The following is a 21775-nucleotide window of genomic DNA, read 5'->3' on the forward strand; positions in this document are numbered from 1 at the left end:
ATTATTTGGCTAATTTTTATTTCAGATTTAAACTCTCTTTGATGGGAATACCAAGAATTTGGGATTACTAAATGTGTAACTGGCTTGAGAAGGACTTTGAGAGCTGCTTTAGTGGAACTCCCAGAATTATTGATGCTACTAGGTCTCAATCAACATTTCCAGGTTCATTCTCAACAAGACTGCTACCCAAAATTCTGTTATTTCACTTTGTATTCCCAGTCCAGCACCTAATTAGCATTCGATCATTGCTTTTTTTTAATGTAATGAAATCAATCACCACAAAGCCCTGCCCCTCCCTTGCCCCTCCCCTCTCACTAAGCATCATCCTTTTCCCTACACTTATCTCACTCTTTTGTCTCTACAGGTGGCATTGTCTCAGTCCCTTCTGGTGAAAGTCAACATAGTCATCAAGTCCAGATGTATATGATGCAGATAAACACTCCCTCCTTTATTCTTTTGTTGCACATGTACATCCTACTGCTTAGTAGATATCAGAACATATTTTAAAGGTCAGTTTTCCTGTGGTGGCTGGCTGGCTCAGTCAGTAAAGCATGCAACTCTTGATCTCAGAGGGTCACAAGTTCAAGCCTCGTGTTGGGCATAGACTCACTTAAAAAAAGTTAAGGGATGCCTGGGTGGCTCAGTCAGTTAAGTGTGCAAATTTGGCTCAGGTTATGATCTCGCAGTTCATGCGTTGGAGCCCCGCGTCTGGCTCTGCACTGACAGCTCAGAGCCTGGAGCCTAATTCAGATTCTGTCTCCCTCTCTCTCTGCCCCTCCCCCGCTTGTGTGTGTGTGTGTGTGTGTGTGTGTGCGCGCGCGCGCGCGCTCTCTCTTTCAAAAATAAAAATAAAAACATTAAAAAAAATTAAAGTTCAGTTTTCCTGTTTCCCTCACTATGCTTTATACTCCTTGAGGGCAAGAAAAATGTTCTATCATACAGTAGGCACTTAGTAAATGTTAGCTAGGTAAAGTGGTCTGCAATTGCCTACAGTGGCTTGGGGGGTGGTCATACACATAGATGAACCCAAGGAATAAATTTGCCTTAGCCCTGTGTTTTTCCCAGACCCCAAAACACCCACAAGCCCAGCCTGACTCCAAGCCAAGGAGAAGAAAATGATCCTTTCATCATGAGATTCCAAGACCCTTAGGTCTACTGGTCAAAGAGTGCCCAAAGCAAAATGCAGCTTTGGAAGTTAACTCCTCCGCCTCCCCCAGCCCACTCTCCCTCCTACAAGCCGCTCTGCCCTCTGAGAAGCACAAGGAACTTCTCAGCCCAGGTCTCCAGATGCACTAAAGAATGAACAAGAATCATCTGTCTTTGAGAAATGTACGTGACATTTGACAAATCGACGAAAAGGAGGGATATTTTGTTATGTATGTAACTGGAAGAGAGAACACAGAATCGCTAATAGTTGTGTTTAGAAGGTGATATTACGAATGGTTTTACTTTATTTTGTAGAATAAGTTGCATTGTTTACATTTTCTACAAAGAGCACGCTAGAGTTGTATAATTAAGAATAAAGATACACATTATGATTAGAATAAAGCCCCATCATAACATCCTTGGGGCTAAAATTCCATTGTGTTAAGTGTGGTGTGGTGCCTTGGTGCTGTGAGGTTACTAAAATGACCAGGGCAAACCAGAGCAGCCAGCCAGGGAGTATTCGGTTGATGCCATCCCAACCTGTCTCTGCCCTGGCTGTGTTTGGGACTTGCAACTGGTGGTAAATAACAGTAACAATTTGCAGACTCTTCCAACTGGGTGACCCGATACTGGGGACATCAGGCCGCCTTTGTAAAACAGAACTCTCTGCCTTCCTATGCATACCTTCTTCTTTGTTTTCTATACATACCTTCTCAGAGGAGAGATGGAGTGATGATTTGGGAAGTGGCAAGGTCAATTGCCTCATATCTGAACTTGTGTTATGAGGGACAGTTATTACTGTGGGAGTTGTGGCAACTACAAAGACACTCAGGTTTCCTTCAAGAAAGAAGTTGATGCTTGCCTACCAGGAGTACAGTTAGCTGACAGCTTCTGGTTGTGGGCCTCTCCAGGATCTGTCTCAGCTATTGAGCTGAGGCCATGCTCTTTTTTCAGCAGCCCCAGCCAACAACTAAATATGGTGGAGATACTAGGGCCTGGCTGTTTTTGCCTGAAATGGCACTCTTCTAATGGGCAATCTTTATTCCAGAGATTCCCTGTGCATTGTCCAAGACTTTCTCAGATCTACATCATGGTCTGAGGCTCTTCTAGCACAACGATGCTTTTCCCCCCTTGTATCTTCTACAGGCAATTATCCCCAACAAAACTCTTACACTAGTAACTCTGGTTGAGTGGACCCTCCTGACAAAGTTTTACACACACACACACACACACACACACAGGTAAAGAACTGAGGGGTATGACTAACACCTAAATAATCCATGCAGCATGGAAAGACGTACTCATTTAGCTAACATAGTTCTGTGCATAAACATTGTTCCTATCCCTCAACAAAGCCCTGTCTAACGAGGAAAACAGAGAGAAAAATAAACCGGCAAAATACAGTGTGGTATCTTTGTGTGTGTGTGCGTGCTTCTAATTGTTTAAGTAAATGGAAACTTCTAATGAGTTCCCAATGTTCTCATCCTACTGTTTTCTTTAGTTGGGTGAACATCCTCCTGCAATCTTGTTCTTGCTTATTATTTTGCTTTGCAAAGTCTTTTGCTACTGACACAACAAAGTTAAACTCGAATGCACATCCAATTGGGGAATTCTAATAAATTCTAAGTTGGGGATTTGAATCAATGAGTTCCTGAATAACAGAGTTGATCATATTGTCTTTGGAATTTCAGTTGCTGGTGTTCTGTTGGTTTTGGCCCTGGAATGACTGATGATCAGCATATCTAACGATGACAGTAATGACTGAAGTCCAGAAATAAGACTTAAGCCATAGTCACATTAAAGCCAATAATAATAAGCATCTACCCATACATTAAAGCCTTCACTCACTAATTTTACCTGTAACCTGAGAAACCACAGCAAAAGATTGCTGAGAGAAGAACCAAGAAGAACACAAGAGAGAAGCCAATATTCTGTAGCATTGCAGTTGGATTTTCTCTGTTCTAAGAAACTCTAAAAGGATTTGTTGCCACATTTGGGGAGTTCACAGCAAGGTAGAAGTTGAGCCACGTATTATTGGTCTTCTGAATCGCTTATAAAAGCACCTGAATTGTATCTTTGACACAGAAGTATGCCAGTCTTCTGGCATTTTATATCTTTTTACACATTATATATTATAGTTTTATATTTTATATATTGTCTTTTATATTATATATTACATGTTGTATATATATCTTCACATATTGTATGTGTGTGTATATATATAAAAGAGATATCTCTATATATCTATATATCTCTATAATCTCTATAGGTAAATATAGATATCTCCATATATATATATATATACACACACACACACACACACACACAGAGAGAGAGAGAGAGAGAGAGAGAGAGAGAGAGTAAGTATATATAAATATCTCCATTTTTTAAAAAATCTGGATCCTTGTTCTCAGGGCCGTGTGGAAGTTCCAACACCTCTCCACCAAGATTTCTGTGGTCTTGCTCCTCCTAAGAGTGGCTGGAAGTCTCCTTCTATGGTTCACTTGGCCTCCCTGCCACCAGCTTGATTCCTCTTGTCCACTCTGCACACTATCAGACCTCTGAGGCTGCTCTCCTTTCTGACTCTTTGTACCTCTGCACGCCCATATTCTTTCTCCCCTTCATTCTTCATAGCGGTACCAACACCAGGCTGTGTAAATTACAAACTCTTCCTGACTGTATAAGAATAACAAAAGCAGGTACAGGGCAGCACAAACAGGAGTCAGCTAAAGAATTCCTCTAAATCAATAACAAAAGACAACCAGTTTTGTTTTGTTAATAGAGAAAAGAACCAGCCTGGAGCTGAGAGTGAAGGCTTCATTACCAAATCTCTCCAGAAGAAAAGGAAGAAGGCTCAAAGTGAAATGATAGAAAGGGTTGATGGCAGAGGAAGGAGAATTACTCAAGCTTCTACATGAGCCCTTTACCCCATCCTCCACCCCTACCACCAAATAAATACCTGCCCAAGTCGGGCTGCTTCAGGGCTACTGAGCCTTCCAGAATTTCCATACTGATTGGTCAATGGTGAAAATCTGAAGAGATGCCATGTAAGAAAAAGAAACTAAACAGGCATGATGGGGTCAAGTCTTCCTACTAGGTCTGCATATCCTGTGACAGACCAGGCCAGGTCTTTGGAACACGGTCCTGACATCCAGGGGGACTCGGAGGCTGTGAGTGTGAGGCAGCTGGCAGAAGACATGGGCGACTTGGCACTCAAGGGGGCAGATGGACAGGCAGAGGCAGGCACCCCAGACAGAGAAGCTAGCAACCAGCCTGAGAGCAACAATGAGACCACCTTGTCTTAAGTCTGACATGCCCATGGAGGGTGGAAGAGACACCTGCTGTCCCTGCCTGGTCAGGGAGCCCTGACACTGGCCCGGCTGCCTCTTCTCTGTGCCCCTGTCCCAGGCAGGCTAGGCCAGAGTGAAAAGGCAGAGGCCCAGAGAATGGAGGCCCAGAGGCCACTGAGGCCCCTACCCCGGGAAAGCTCTCCACCGGCACCCTCAGGTTCCACTTGCCCACCACCTCTCATCTTGCACTGGTACATTTTCAAGACCTTGTGGCTGCGGGATGAGATTTATTCAGTGGGCACGCGGGTAAACAACCCACTCCCCCCCCACCCCCACCACCAGGAATGTGCCCCCACAGGTGGCCTGGGCAGCAACCACATCCTAGCTCTGTCTCCGCTTCTCCATGTTCAACCTTCTGGGTCATTACCTTCGTACCCCTTTTTTAAAAAAACACTTTTAAACTTTTTAAAAACTTTAAGCCTTTTTTTTAGCAGAGAAGGAGGGAGCTGACTTTTCTTTTTCTTTTTCTTTTTTTTAGAAGGTGTTGTAAGCTAAACTGGCCATCTATGCAGCTTTGCTGTTCCCTCATGGAGCTCCACAGATCCATTTCTAGGGAAGGGCTGTTGTGCTCAAAACTGTCTGATCAACTCTCTGTCCTTTCAACCAAGATAAGTGATAACTAGGACCCAGGAAATAAATGCTGATAACTTCTAGGAAAAAAAATAAGTAAATAAAAATGGAGAAAAGACATGATTTCAAAACAGACATTTCAAAAAAGAAGATATATGAATCATTAGTAAGCACATAAAATAGTAACCATAGGTGTCTGTGAAAATACTGCGTAAATTCCTATGGATACCTCATCATTCGTCAGGGAACACAAATTAAAACCATGAGGGATGCCTGGCTGGCTCAATCTGTGGAGCATGTGACTCTTGATCTCAGGGTTGTGAGTTCAAGCCCCAAGTTGAGTGTAGAGATTGCTTAAAATAAAGAAATTAAATTAACAACCACCACCACCACTACCACCATAGGGTACCATTTCATACCAACCAGAATGGCCAAATTTTAAGGGATGACACGATCCCAAGTATTAGCAATGATGTAGAACACCTGGAACTTGCATACATTGCTAGTGGGATATATGATGGTACAGCCACTTTGATAAACTGTTTGGCAGTTTACTATAAAGAATATACCTATCCTAAAACCCAGGAGTTTCACTTCTAAGCATACCCAAGAAAAAGAAAACATATGTTCACAAAAGACTTATTCAAGAACATTAATAGCATCTTTATTCATACAGTGAAACCATTAAACAAACCACATATCAGCCAAGAAGAGAATGGATAAGCAAATTGTGGTATTTTGTGCATAATAACAAGAACCACTGATAGAGATATCAACATTGATGAATCTCAAGAATGGTGCATTGAGTACAAATGAGTACATACTATGTGGTTCTATTTGCAAATTTCATATGAAATTCAAAAAACAGAACTAATCTCTGCTGATATAAATCAGAGCCTCTGTTACCGAGGGTGGAGGTGGGACAAAGTGACAAGAAAGGGACACTTTCCGGGTAATGGGAAAGTTATTTTAATAAGGGTGGTGGTTATAAGAGAAAAATCAATTGTCAAAACTGACTGATGTGTGCAGTTTATTGCATTAAATTGTACTGAACAAAATCCTAATGCCTAAGCTATACTTTAGTCCAAGTAATCAGAGTGTCTGGGGATAGAATGTAGACACCAGGATTTTTTAAAAGCTCCCCAACGAGGGCCTCACCTTCCACAACTGAAAACTCTACCATGGTGTTTCCATTAAAAACAAAACTAAACAAAATAAAGGACTCTATTTGTGTCTTTGAAAGGAGGCAAGTCAAACCTGAGCCAAGTTAAAAAAAATACTTTTTCTCCTACTCTATTCATATTTTTTAGATCACCACTGACAACGAAAAAGAAAGGCAGGGCACTAACATTTATTAAATATCTACCATGTGCCAGACACTATATTCTGCACTTTATACTCATCATCTAATCTTTGGAACAATCCTTTTGGTAATTATTACCGACATTTTGGAAAAGAAATCCTGAGAGTCCAAAAAGATAGGTAATGTGCCCAAATTAAAAAAAAAAAAAAAAAGCACGATGAATAAAATACAAGTGCGTTTGATTTGCAAGGTTTTATATTGTGCTTCCACAGACACTTTTTAAAAAATCTGACACATAGTAATTTGTAAAAACTACATTAAAAAAATCAAGCCTTGATTCTTAGTTGCTCTAAGGCATTAGCTTTTGAATTGTTTGTTTTGTGTAAATCGTACCTTTGAGATTTGGGACTTCTTTTCCTATGACACAGTAAGGACTGTTGTGATTTAGAAAGCGGTATCCGCCTTTCACCAGGGTGAGTCCGAGATGCCACATCTCAGACGACCATTGTGGGGCAGACCATCTTCTCATAGAAACAGCTATCATTGGTGGCTGCGTGCCTGAGCTGTTCTCAGCATCAAAGAAATCAAAGAGGAAAGCACTAATAAAACCAAATATATACCTTCATAATCATTTTGAATAATCAAACTATGCTTCCTAGTGTATAAAATCATCACAATCTTGGGGTCCCTAGTAGCTCAGTCGGTTAAGCTTCTGAGTTCAGCTCAGGTCATGATCTCAGGGTCCACAAGATTGAGCCCCGTGTTGGGCCCTGTGCTGACAGTTCAGAGCCTGGAGTTTGCTTCAGATTCTGTGTCTCCCTCTCTGCCCCTCCCCCACTCTCTCTCTCAAAAATAAACAAACATGAAAAAAAATTTTTTTAAATGATCACAACCTTTCCAAGGGTCCTCAGGTTACTCTTATAAACTGTAATACAGCATATATAACATATAAATCTAGGGTATCATGAAATCAGTCCAAGATTAATAATCTAATTAAATATTTGAAGAATTACTTTGCAGGGCGCCTCGGTGACTCAGTCGGTTAACTGTCCGACTGGCTCAGGTCATGATATTGCGGTTAGTGGGCTCAGGCCCTTGTCATGCTCTGTACTGACAGCTTGGAGCCTGGAGCCTGCTTCAGTCTCTGTGTCTCTCTCCCTCTCTGCCCCTCCCCCCACTCACCGTCTATCTCTCTCCCTCTCTCTCAAAAATAAACATTAAAAAATAAACTTAAATAATTATTTTGCTTGTATTTTTTAGAATTTCAGGGTTTTTTAAAAGATGAGTTAAGTGAACCATAACTCTGTCAGCTAGTTATTTAATTTCCAAATAGTTTGATCAGGGGAACGCTATAGACATAATGTATCTGAAGATCGTCAAGCTTTTCGAGATATCTTGGTAAGAGAATAGAGGTAGGAGATTGTCCAAGATAAATGTCAATAGGAATCAGCTGCAGCAAATACTTATTGAGGGTCATGCACTGCATTAAACACCCTATGTTACATTATTTAATCCTTCAACTTTGTGAAGAAGGCACTGTTCTCACAGCTATTTTACAATGAAGAAATTGAGACTCCGAGAAGTTAAATAACTTGTTTCAGGATACACAACTACGAAATGAAAAGATGAAGATAAAGTCCAAGCCATTGACGATAAAGCCCTTTCCTCTGCAATAATAATGACTCACCTTCCTGAACATATATACTGTGGTGGGCACTGTTCTAAGTATATTGCAAGTGTTTAATCATTTAATCCTTACAACAGCCCTATGAGTGGGTACTAAAGTTATCATTTTACAGTAGAGGGAAAGGAAGCACAGATACATCAATGTGTAACTAGCTGAGCAACCATCCCTAAAGAGTGCTAACTGTTTATCACAAGGAGCTAGAAGGAAGGTCTCCAAGGCCACAGTAAACTGTCCCCCTCCGATCTTTTCATCAGAATTTATTTGGATTTACTGCCCAATATGGGAAAGCATGAATTTGGTGGGGTAAGTTATCTTGGATGGTAGAAATGAGGATGCACAGGATCTCAGTGGTCTGGAAAAATGAGCTGAATCTAACAAGATGTAAGTGCGAGAGAATTTAACATCGAGTCCTAAACAGTTCCAAAAAATAGATCAGTTGGGGGCAAAAGGAATTAATAGTGATACATGTAAAAGAATTGCACTGAGTTTAGGTGACTGAGAGTGTGACTTGAGTACTGGATGACAACCAGGTGCTACCACTAGGTATCCGCTCCCACCCCTGTGCATGCACACACACACACACACACACACACACACACAGCTTTTGGAAATTTAAAAACAAGAATGCCCTTTCAAAGTTACTACAAAATAAGTAATAGGGGTGCCTGGGTGGCTCAGTCGGTTAAGCATCCGACTCTTGGTTTAGGCTCAGGACATGATCTCACATTTCATGAGTTCAAGCCCTGTGTCAGGCTCTGTGCTGACAGGGCAGAGACTTCTTGGGATTCTCTCTCTTTCCTTCTCTCTTTGCCCCTCCCCTGGTTTTGGTTGCTCTCTCTCTCTCTCTCTCTCTCTCAAAATAAATAAATAAATAAATAAACTTTAAAAAGGTAATAGGTCAGGGCAGACAAAAGCATCATCACTAGAGATAGAAAACTTCCTGGCAAGGGTTTTACTTAATTTTTATTATTATTATTTTTTAATGTTTTTATTTATTTTTGAGACAGAGAGAGACAGAGCATGAGCAGGGGAGGGGCAGAGAGAGAGGGAGACACAGAATCTGAAGCAGGCTCCAGGCTCTGAGCTGTGAGTACAGAGCCCGATGTGGGGCTCAAACTCACAGACTGTGAAATCATGACCTGAGCTGAAGTCGGACGCTTAACCAACTAAGCCACCCAGGTGCCCCAACAAGGGTTTTACTTTAATCAGGTTAAATGTATTATCATACTTCAAAAGAAGAGTAGGGACGCCCATGGGATGCTTGGTCAACAGTTGAAGCAAAGGTACAGGAAAGTCATAGAAGCAAAGGGGAAAAGAATCCTAGATTCATGAACACAAGCACTTAGTTCTTGTGACATGTTTATCTTTGTGCAAAAGGTGAATGTGGAAGATTACCACAGATGGAGGTCAACACAACAGTTAGTGGAACATTTCAGTCTTTAGGAAGAATTTAAGGATCCTCTACCCTACCCTCACAGTGTTTGACATTATCAAGAATGAGGCTATTTTAGGGCTATGGGATTGGGTGTTAGAGGGAGAGGGTTGACTGAGATACAATGAGCAAAGAACTTAAAAGCTATTGTGATTCTCAGGTAATATGATCACATATGTAAAAAATTACAGAGGAAACCTTTGCACACTGTTGGTGGAGATGTAAACTGGTCTAGCCATTATGGAAAACAGTATGGAGTTCCCTCAAGAAATTAAAAATAAAATCACCATATCCAAAGTAAACAAAACCACTATTTCAATGAGAGATCTCTAATCCCATGTTCATTGCAGCAGTATTCACAATAACCAAGACATAGAAACAATGTGTTTGTCAATGATGGCTGGATAAAGAAAATATGACACACACACGCACACAGTGGAAATGTATATATGCACACACACACAATGGAATATTATTCAGCCTTAAAAAGGAAGGAAGTCCTGCCTTGTGATAACATGGATGAACTCGGAGTACATTAGGCTAAGTGAAAGAAACCACAAGGGAAAGGCAAATATTGCATGGTATCATTTATATCTGGAATTAAAAAAAAAATTAAACAGAGAGTAGAACGGCAGTTCCAGGGGCTACAGAATGGGGGAAATTAGGGAGATGCTGGTAAAAAGGTACAAACTTTCAGTCATAAGATGAATAAGGCCTGAGGATTTAATTTATAGTATGGTGACTATTGTTGAAAATACTGTATTGTATAATTATTGAAGTTTGCAGGGGTGCCTGGGTGACTCAGTTGGTTAAGCATCGACATCTAGCTAAGATTTTGACTCAGGTCCTGGTCTCACGGTTCAGTTCGTGAGATGGAGCTCACTGACAGTGTGGAGTCTGCTTGGGATTCTCTCTCTCCTTGCTCTCTGCCCCTCCCCCTGCTGTCTTCTCTCTCTTAAAGTAAATAAGTTATTAAAAAAGAAGAAATGTGCAAAGACAGTAAAACTTAAGTATTCTTACCAAAAAAGAAAGAAGAATGGTATATTAACGAAAGGTGATGGGTGTATTAGTTAATTCATTGGTGGGAATTCTTTCATAATGTATATGTATATCAAATCATCACATTGTACATTTTAAGTATGAAAGTTAATTTTAATTAACATATTAATTTATTAAGCAAATATCATTTAGTTAATATTAAGTAATAAAATAAATTACAATTTTATTTGTCTATTATAATTCAAAATGGATAAAAAATTTTTTTCTTGGCAAAGAAGCTAAAAAAATGAGTTTAACAAGATTATAGAATACAAGGTCAATATACAAAAAACAATTATATTTCTATAAACTATCAATAAGCAGTTTTAAAATGAATGAACTCAACTTATAATAGTATTAATGGAATACAGTACCTAGAAAGAAAATTATTTTTTTTATTAAAAAAATTCTTTTAACATTAATTCATTTTTGAGAGACAGAGAGAGACAGAGTGCAAGGGGGGGTGAGGCAGAGAGAGAGGGAGACCCAGAATCTGAAGCAGGCTTCAGGTTCTGTGCTGTTAGCACAGAGGCAGACGTGGGGCTTGAAATCACGGACCTGAGATCATGACCTGGGCCGAAGTCAGATGCTTAACCGACTGAGCCACCCAGTTGCCCCTAGAAATAAATTTAATAAGAGGAGTGCAAATCTCTACACTGAAAACTACACAACACTGCTGAGTGAAATTAAAGAGGACTTATAGGGGCGCCTGGGTGGCTCAGGTGGTTGAGCGTCTGACTCTTGATTTCGGCTCAGGTTATAATCTCCCCGCCTGTAACTTCAAGTCTCACATGAGGCTCTGAACTGAAAGAGTGGAGCTTGCTTGGGATACTTTCTCTCCCTCTCTCTCTGCCCTTCCCCTGTTCACACGTTCTCTCTCTCTCTTTCAGTATAAATAAGCATTAAAAAAAATAAAGAGGACTTCCAAAAATAGGAGATATACAATATCCATGGGTTGGAAGATTCAATATTGGTAAGATGGCAATTTTCCCAAACTGATGTATAGATTCAATGTAATATCTATGACTATCCCAGTAGGCGTTTTTTGTTTTTGTTTTTTTTGGTGCAAGCTGAAAAGCTGTTTCTAGAATTTATATGGAAATGCAAAGAACCTGGGAAAGTAAGATAATTTTGAAAAAGAAAGAAAAAGTCAGAGGACTTTACTTGGCTTTGAAACTTACCACAAAGCTATGATAATCAAGAAACAATAGGCATTTAGATAGAAGGAAGAGAACAGACGGTCCAGGAATAGACCTGGACCTTCACTTACAGAGTCAATCGATTTTCGAGAAAGATGCCAAGTAATTAAATGGGAAAGATAGTTCTTTCAATATAGATGCTGGAGCAATTGAATAAGCATCTGCCAAAACAATGAAACTCAACCCTTACCTTATACCATACATAACAACTTAAGAGAAAACATGGGATGAAATCTTTGCAGCCTTGAATTAGGCAGAGTTCTTTACAAATATAGCACAAAAGGTAAGAACAATCAAAGACAAAATGAACACATTGGATTTTATCAAAATCAAAACTTTTGCTCTTCAAGAGACACAATTAACAGAATGAAAATATTTGCAAAACACAGATCTGATAAAGGACTTGAATCCAGAACATATAAAGAACTTTTATAATTCAGCAACAAGAAGACAAACAATCTAGTGCGAAATGAGCAAAATATTTGAATAATCACTCATCAAAAAAGATATGTAAATGGCAGGTAAGCATGTGTAAAGATGTTTAAATATCATTAGTCGTCAGAGAAATGCTAGTTAAAAGCACAATGAGATGTCACTACACACCTATTGGAATGGCTGAAACAAAAAAGTCTGACCAAGCGTTCATTAAGATATAGAGAAACACATACATTGTTAGTGGGAATGTAAATGCCACTTTGGGAAACTTTGGCACTTTTTAAAAAGCTAAACATAGACTTATCAATTGACTTAGCAACTCAACTCCTAGGTATCTACCCAAAAGAAATGGAAATGTATGTCCACACAAAGACTCATACAAATATTCATTGCAGTATTATTCATAACAGCTTCCAAACTGGAAACAGTGTCTATCAAACTGGTAAATTGATAGACAAAATGTTGTGTACCTAAAGAGCGGAATATTATTCACAACAAAAGCATTATACTAAATGGAAGGAGGCAGACACAAATGACTACATATTGTATGATTCCGTTTACATGAACATTTTAGAAAAGGCAAAACTCTAGAGACAGAGAACGATCAGTGGTTGCCTAGGGCTGAGTGGAAGCAGAGATGGATTGCAAACTGGCACAAGGCGACTTTTTGTGGTGATAAAAGTGCTCTAAAACTGAATTGTGGTGATGGCTGTATAATTATATAAACGCACTAAGATTCAATGAAGTTTACATTTAAAATGGGTGAATTTTATGGTATCTAAATGGAACCTCTATAAAGAGGGTTTAAACAAAACAAAACAAAATAGAAAGCTATTATGACTTCATAGCACCCCTTTTGGCTCACCTTTGAAATAGCTGGTGCCTGTATAACTGGTAAAACTGTCCTTGAACTTTCCTTTCCACACCCTCTGAAGACTGCGTGGAAGACTTGAAAGGGATGATTTTGCAGGCAGCTCTAACCCTGGTGGGGTTTTTATTTCTCTTGGAGGAAGGTTGGAAGGTGAAAATTTACAAAAAGGAGCACATGTAGAAGGGCATATCAGGATGGTGGAGATCTTAAAATCATATCCTAGGCATTCATCATTCTTCTATCAAGTACCTTTTGGATTTTCCTGTTCAAGTAAGTGCTGTGTCTATAAAATAGTGAATGATATCGACAAGGTCCTTGCTCTCTGGGACTTATGTTCTAGTAGTGTGAAATAAAGGAGGGAGGGGAAGGGGGGAGAGAGAAAGGGAGGGGGAAGTAAAAAGAACGTACCTTAAGTACTCAGAAAAGTTAAAAGGGTGATATTAGAACATGACTGAACCACAAGAGGGAGCCAGTCTTGCAAAGACCAGAAGGAGGAGCATCTTAGGCACCTTGTCATGTTTTTGGTTTGTTTTATTTTGTTTTTACAGGGTATTTGTACCTTGAGGCCCTCTATTCCCTCTTTGCTCAGCTTAAAATTCAGAGTTGATAAATACAATCATTCCCTCAACTTCCTTGATCGCATTAACCTCTCATACTGGTTGGCAAAATCACAACACTGTTCAAGTCCAACTGTCCACCTCTACCGGTCTCACTTTAAACTTGTCACCAAGAACTTAAGAAGGCCCTTGCTCTTTGCCAGCTAACATCCCACATCCCCCTCATCCATTCACCTTCCTACATTCTCCAATACTACATCCGCTTTCTGCTAAAGGACCATTTTCTCTCTTCTCCGTGGTCACTCCCAGCTGATGACTGTGCTTCTTTCCTCATTGAGAAAACTGAAGAATCAGAAGACAACTTCCACTTGTTCTCACCACAGCCACATGTGCCTATACGCGTGCCCCCTTAGGCCCTGCCTTACCTCCTCTCAGTCAGGATGCACTCTCAGGGCTCCTATGTACAGGCTTCCCTGTGTGCATTAGATTCTACCCTCTTGTTGACTCAGGAACACCCAGTCAGCCAATCCTCCCCTGCTATCCTACATCACGAATCTTTCCTCTACTGCATCATCTCCATTGGTATACACAAGAATCATTTCAGGCACATTAAAGACAAGCAAAGGAAAATCTCCCCTTGGTTATATTTCCCTCATTTGGTTACCATCTTACTTCTTTGTAATCTTTCATAGCCAAACAGTTGTCTATACTGTACTAGCTGCCTCTAATTCCTGTTCTCCTGTTCTCTCTTAAATTCTCTCCAGTCCAGCTTTTGTGTCATCATTGACCTGAAACTTGTGTTTTCAAGGCCAACAAAACAAACAAAACTAAAATGCTACTGCAAAGAAAAATGAATAAAGCGGCTCTGAGTAAATGAAGAAGGTAGGGAGTAGGAGAAAGTCCTGAATTCTAGCAGCTGGGTTGACTACCTGTATCCTAAGGATTCCTTAGATAATTAGTTTTCTTTCTATTCCATTTGAATCATCCTTCCTTCCTACATATTTTCCCAATTTTCTTTGGAATCTACTGTCGCCCAGCTTCTGAAATCAGTCTGAATATCAGATTAACCTGCTCACCATTTTGTGAGAGGAGAGTGAAACAAAATCATAGCAGTGAGTGAGACCATTTTCATTTCTGTATTATATCTGAAATTAATGTGAAACCTCAGAAACCTAAAACTCTCTTTAAACCAATCAGGAATGGGGCGCCTGGGTGGCTCGGTCGGTTGAGTGTCCGACTTCGGCTCAGGTCATAATCTCACAGTTCGTGGGTTCAAGCCCCACATCAGGCTCTGTGCTGATGGCTTAGAGCCTGGAGTCTGCTTCAAATTCTATGTCTCCCTCTCTCTCTGCTCCTCCCCCGCTCATGCTCTGTCTCTCTCTCCTTCAAAAGTAAATAAAAACATTGAAAAAAATAAAAAAAAAATAAACCAATCAGGAATAATTTTAAAAGTCTGAGAAAGAATTGCCCCCAAACAATACCCCTCTATTCTAAGATAAATGTAGTTGCTATTTGTGACGATTTTGCAGCTACCCTTGTCTATAAATGGCCTTGCCAGGAATTATATATACTGACCTCAAGCAGTTTAGAAAGTCTGGCTGCAATACTCAGCTTGCTGATGTTATCAGCAGGAGCAACTGTGACTTACTTGGGTGAGGTGGCCTCATCTCCTTTTGTGGACAAGGTGGTTCCTACCGGAGATAGCACCAAATGAGGTAGACTGTGTAACAATTGTCCTGGCCGGTTGCTTAATACACGAAATCTTAATGGATAGTGCAGTTCAGTGTTTAGCAAAATGCAAGTCACAATCCATTAGTGGGTTATGAAATTAATTTGGTGGGTTGACCAATTTTTAAAAGGTGACATGGAATAGAAAATATCAGAGCTCATTACACATAGTTGGGGTATGACATAGTTTGTGACACTCTGGATGAAGTTCCAAAGAGGGTGTCTTCGATCATAAAATTAAAATTTTAAAAATTAAAGCCACTGGTCTAGATCCATTCATAATGAAATAGCCGGTGTGGTTGAATGCACTAATCAAAGTTACAGGACATTTGGAAAATGTCCACGTCATTTTCAGCATCATATATCACTAGGCATGAGCAGAAACAAGGGAAATCCAGAGCATCTTAAAGAAGGGCTTTTATACACAGGACCAGGTGAAGAGGTTGAAATTACCACCATAGAGCCTTTGTAGTTTGCAAACCAAACTCACAAACTTAATCTTCTTTGAATTATCTTGTCATCCTTTGTAGTAGGTCAGATAGGAAGGTGGCAGCATTCAGAGGCAGTTTTCAATAACCCATCCAGTTTAGGTCAGGAGCCCAGCCAGCAGCTGGGAGAAACGATCTAGCCCCACAAGCCTCAGGGAGAAAGTTGGCAAGGGTGAAAAACTGTGTGTGGGTCCCAGCCAAGGGTTCAGGGCAGAACTCCAGTTCCAGGAGGGAGAAAGGGAAGGAAGAACATGAACTGGGGCAGAAGCCCAGATATTAAACAAAGCACACAGATAGCCAGGTCCACCCCCAGCACATTGGATTTCATGCTCACACCTGCAGGGTTCCAGAACTCCATGCCTGGCTTTTGAGGAAAAGAAATGGAAACATACCATGTGGCTAAGGAGGAGAATGGAGTGGTTATCAGGCACTTACGAAGGCATGAAGAGACTAGTGTGGAATGGTAAGTTAATCAATCAGACTGGCAAGAGTAGAGTTGCCAGATAAAATATAGGATACTTATTTAAATTTGGATTTCAGATAAATAATGAAAGCCTTTTAGTGTATGTCCCATGCAATATTTGGGACACATTTATACCCCAAAATTGTTGCTTATCTGAAATTTAACTGGGCATCCTGTTATTTTTATTTACTGAATCTGGCAACCATCACACATGGGTGTTATGAAGGATGAGGTGAGGTTTGGCAGAGCAAGATCACAAAGGGTCTTGTGTGCCATGCTTGGCAGACAACGGGGAGCCAGGAAAGTTTTTGTGCAGGGGAGTAATACAGTCAGGTTTGCATCTTAGAATCAACCTTTGGAGAACAAAGCAGAGTTCAGAGATTCAGGAACTGAGAGACCAGAAAGCTCTTTAAATAGCCTAGACTCCAAGAGAATTGAATTTAACTTCATTCACTTCACAATTCTGCCTAGTGCTGGTGAAATTCCAAGGTTCACTCAGGCTGCACAGACCAAACTTTTTTTTTTCAAGAGTTACTCTTTGTTTTGAGGAACAAAGGCTGTTCTGGGGGTCGCAGGGGCGGGGGGTGGAGTATATATTTTTTTGCCTTGCCCAAACCCTGTGTCAATCAAAGACTTCTTAAGAGAGCCGTAAAGATAACATGTATGTATCAATCTCATGCTAGTAAGCTCAATATCTTTTTCACCATTGCATCCCCAGTAGTAGCCAATAAACATTTGTGAATGAGTTCCTTAAGGGCAAAGTCTGTATCTTCATCACCTTTGTTTCCTTAGCACCTGACCCAGGACTGGGAATAAGTTTCTCAGAAAATAGTTCTTGATTACAGTGGCCTAACTAATTAACAACCAGATGTGCTTTCTATTAACTACACTTCTCCAACATTGTTTCAAAGGTACAATCTGGCATAGTTTTCACACAAATGCAAAAGAATCCTGCCTCTTATACTGGACAAGAAAACTGTTTTCAAAAGTTGCAGAATTGTCTGATTGGATGGGGTTTTGAAGGTAATCATCGTCATGTATGTGAAAATGTGAGGGTTTGGGGGTTTTTGGCTTGTTTTTGTTTTTGTGTTTGTCTTGGCATTTTCCTCTCCCGATAAGCTTTGTCATTGCTTGGGTTTCCATAAGCTTTGTCATTGTTTGGGTATTCATGAAGACAGATCTTATGTAAATGCTTCACAGTTAGATCATCATAAAGTAGTACAAGTCAAGTGTTTGTCTTTGGTCCACCAGTATCAGTATAGTTAGTTTTCTATGTATTTTTCGAAGGCTAAAGTGTGAACTTCCTGAGGGCAGGATGTATTTACCTTCATAGTCAAAGAACTGTCGTTAATATGAGCTTTGTGGAATTTTTTAAGAGGAGAGGGGCAGAGAGAGAGTGAGAGAGAGAATTCCAAGTAGGCTTTATGTCCAATACAGAGCCTGATGAGGGTTCCATCTCAAAAGCCTGAGATCATGACCTGAGCTGAAATCAAGAGTTGGACACTTAACCAACTGAGCCACCCAGGTGCCCCTGGTTTGTTGAATTTTCAAGAGCAGGAAGCCACAAGGAAAAGAGTAATTCTAGGAAGTATATGGTGTTAAATAAAAATGCAACTTAAAAAATTATTACAGCCACCTGTTATTGAAGATTATGTTCTAAGCATCATACCAGGGTGGGGGCTTTATGTATATTTCATTAAATTCTGATTAAGTTTCAATCCTAAAAGCTTCTCTTTGAGCTAGGTGACATTATGTTCGTTTTATGAGTAAAGAAACAGAACTGATGAGAAAATTGCCCAGGATGACACAGCTAATAGATCGGCAGAGCTGAGATCAGAACCTGAGTCCAAAGCCCAGGAATTGTCCACACACCAGGAATTGGCATTTAATTTATGTATTTATTTATTTATATTTATTTATTTATTTATTTTTGAGAGAGAGAGACGGGGCGGGGGGGGGGGGGGGGGGGAGGGAGGGAGACAAGGAGACACAGAACCTGAAGCAGTCTCCAGGCTCTGAGCTGTCAGTAGAGCCCGGTGACGTGGGGCTTAAACTCACAAACCATGAGATCATGACCTGGGCTGAAGTCAGACGCTTAACCAACTGAGCCACCCAGGCACCCCAGGAATTGTCATTTTTTTAAGTGTATATTGGAGAGATAAAGAATATATTGTTAGAGTGCCTATAAGAGCTCTAATCAGCAACCATGTAGTTCCCCAGAGGACTAAAGTTTGATCTTTATAATTATGTGTGAGTGTACATGTCTGAAAGAAACATGGAGGTATTTCTTGTATTTTTGATCTATGTTCCTTTTTTCTCTGTTCGGCTTTGTACTTAAGGGAGCATGTGACTTTACGTATAATTAGGGTCCATCTCCACCTTGCTGGAAGGTAATATTGTTACACTTAAAACGACTATCATACTGTTATTATCTGGGATGAAACTTTAGATGTTACCATCAGTAATACCAATTTCATTTGCCCCATCCAAAGGAATTCTTGTAGTTTATGTTCAGACATGCGATGAAAGCTCATTGGTCTGCATGTGTATGAACTCATCTGTGACAATCCAGACTCTCCTCTGAGCTATCAATATGATTGCATATATCAATTATTCTCCAGTCTTTTAAAGTACAAATGTGCACTTTTGTCCATGATGAGATCTTTTCAGCAGCCCTCTTCATACTGCTCAACTGCCAGCCTCCCCACTGTGTTCCAGGAGGAATCAGTCTCAATAAGAATGCTGTCTCTGGCCATTGAATTCAGCCATTTGATTTAACCAATTGCCGAGCAGGGTTAAATCATAGTTTTGACTTTATCAACCTTTTGGATCTGTGAAAGCAAAAGTTAAAAGGCAAGTATTGGCATAATCAATTGTATGGATTAGAAGGAATTTGTAGAAGAGGAACCAAACATGGTAAAAAGAGGATTGAAAGCATTTGCTTTAAAAAAAAAGAAAACAAATCATGTTTTGCTTGGCTCTGTAAATAACAAGCCTGTCAAAGATGGTCTGCAAAGTGTAAGAATCAAAAGGCATCTTTGGTGTTCTGCCTTCACCAAGAACATGGTAGGACTTTTCTAGAGATGGTTAGGATGTAATTACTGGAAAAAAAATCCTCATCAGGACTTAATTTACTTATTCATTGCCAGGCGGGGTGCTAACCAGGAGAAATATAAAATTAACATGGCATGGCCCTGGCCCTCAAAGCTTACACTTCAGTTCAGGGAGATACAGCAACTTTAAGCTTTAGTGTGAAGGGTACCATGAAATAAATATTGAAAGGATACAGTGGGTGGACAAAGGGGCAGTGATCTTCTCTGCGATTCTAATAGAAATAATTCATAACTATCATGTAAGGTTGTTCAGTGAGATGACCAACTCTGGCGGGGGGGGGGGGGGGGGGAGGGGGAGGGAAGCGAAGTGAAATCTGAATTAACAGAGGTAGTTGAGGCAAAACACAAGAAAGGGGGTTTTGAAGAAGCAATCAGTTCACATCAGTCCCACGAAGGTAATGATCTGGTCGTGTTCTCCATCTTTAATTTCCAGGATATTAATTTTACAGAGCACAGTGGCTGCCAAACACTACTAAGCACCTCCCCCCACTCCCTAACCATCCCCCACCCCCTCTAACAGAGCTATCAGGTGAGCAAGGCTCAGTCCAAGCTCCGCCCTAATTAATTATGTGACCTGGCGCAACTTGCATCATTGCTCGGGGCCTTGTTTCTGCGCCTGTGGAGCGAGGAACCCTAGTACATTCTAAAGTCCATTTCTGCACCGAATTGTGAAATTGAGACAAGAAACCAGAAAGGAAACTCAAGAGAAACAAAAGTGAAAGTGCCTAAAGGAAATACAGTAGTAAACAAAAAAAAAATTTATATCTCACTGAAAAATGTGGCAGAACTCCCAAATACTTTGTTTTTTCCAGCAATCGTGAACACGAGACTTGGGAGAGAATGACATGTCTATCACGTCCTCCAAATGTGAATACGATCAGTGTAACACGAATCCACCTTGCTGCACGCAACTGTCTTAAAACAATGCTCCCTGGCCCTGAAAATCCACTTACTAAAAATTTCTTACAAAATAAATCAAGCCATGACGAATGATCCGTCCCCACATAACTACCCGCCCCCCATCCCCCCTTGGAACACCACGTAAGGGTGTGTCCGGCTTTGGGGAGAGAAAAGAGGGCTGAGAAAGGAAGGATTCCAAGGAATATTAAATTCTGTCTGGCGTTGCCACGCGGTTGTCATAAACAACAGCATCGAGACAAACTATCTTAAAACTCAGGAAATCCAGTAGCCTTTAAACTTTATTATTTCCTCCGTTTATGCTGAGACTTCCCTGAACGTAACCCAGAACCTTACACCCGCCTGGGAGCGAGGGCGCGAGCTCCAGGGTGGAAGACCAAGTGGAGGCGGCCAGAAGGGACCAAGCTGACAGCTTCGCGGAGCGTTTGCAGCAACTGTGGGACCACGACGCGCTTCGCCACAGCTAGAGGGTGCGACCTGGACCCACGGGGTCACTGGGCTCCCTAGATGGCAGGATGCTCCCTGTCCGCTGCGGGAGCCTCCCTTCTAGGACCAGAAGAGAGAAGGGCGCGCGTGTGCGCGCGCGTACACACACACACACGCGCGCGCGCACACACACACACACACACACACACACACACACACACACACACACACACACACACACACGTATCCTTCCCCAGGAGTTGCGTCTCGTCTCCCTTTTGTTTTTCTCCCTTCCCGGTCATGAGACCCGGAAGTTTTTTTTTTTTTTTTAAACCTGTCTCTCTCCCTTTTCCAAACCCTCCCCCCCCATCTATCACATGGCAGAGATAGAATAAAAACAGAAAAATGGCGACGGTCACGTTGTGGCGAGCCTTGCTGCGTCATTAGATAATCCTCATGCAAATAGCGGGAAGAACAAAGGAAGGGGGGGCCCAGGACCCCCGGGGGCGCAGGTGGGCGTGGGGGGCGGCGGGCCGGGCGCGGGGGCGGCCGGGCGCGCGCGGGACCGGGCGCCGGCGGGCCGCAAGCGACCGCGCGGGGCTCCGTGCCGCCGAGGGTCTGCGTCCGTGTGCGCGCCCGTGCGCCGCGGCGGAGCGCTGGCCGCTGCGCTCCTGGCGCGGTGTGGCGGCGCGCCGGAGCCGGCCGGGGACGCGGGAAGCGGCGGGGGCGACGAGAGCCGTTCCTGTGAAGCTGGCCGCGGCGCGCGCGCACACGCACACGCAGCCGCGGGGCTCGGCCGGCTCGGCGCCCGCGCGGGGGGCGGGCCGAGGGCGGGCCGGGTGGCGGCGGGGGCCGAGGGCGCGCCGCTGCCCGGCGCTGGGCGCCTGCCTTCAGCCGCCTCCCCGGACCGCAAGCAGTTCGCCGCCGCGGGGTAGGCAGCGGGCGCTAGGGCGGTGGCATGGGGCGGGCCTGGGCCCCGCACTCCCTCCCGGACTTCGAGCGTATGTTGCCGGGCTGGGTTTGTTGTTGTTGAGGCTTGTGTGTTTTTCCT

The 21775-nt window shown here is 41.9% G+C and overlaps 1 protein-coding gene and 1 pseudogene across 1 annotated transcript in view; both read left to right on the plus strand.

Moving 5' to 3' along the window:
• The first annotated feature begins 4186 nt into the window (after positions 1 to 4186).
• LOC131491131 (cAMP-dependent protein kinase inhibitor gamma-like) lies at positions 4187 to 4692 on the plus strand (annotated as a pseudogene).
• The window catches only part of LOC131491139 (collagen alpha-1(I) chain-like), a 42377-nt gene continuing 25194 nt past the window's right edge, over positions 4593 to 21775 (plus strand). Inside the window, exons 1-4 of the mRNA XM_058693668.1 lie at positions 4593 to 4742; positions 16147 to 16267; positions 20606 to 20788; positions 21172 to 21655. Of these exons, the coding sequence (XP_058549651.1) occupies positions 4593 to 4742; positions 16147 to 16267; positions 20606 to 20788; positions 21172 to 21655 (938 nt within the window). The remainder of the gene's footprint in view (positions 4743 to 16146; positions 16268 to 20605; positions 20789 to 21171; positions 21656 to 21775) is intronic.

This window comes from Neofelis nebulosa, chromosome 2, assembly GCF_028018385.1.
Source record: "Neofelis nebulosa isolate mNeoNeb1 chromosome 2, mNeoNeb1.pri, whole genome shotgun sequence".
In the NCBI taxonomy this organism is placed as follows: domain Eukaryota; kingdom Metazoa; phylum Chordata; class Mammalia; order Carnivora; family Felidae; genus Neofelis; species Neofelis nebulosa.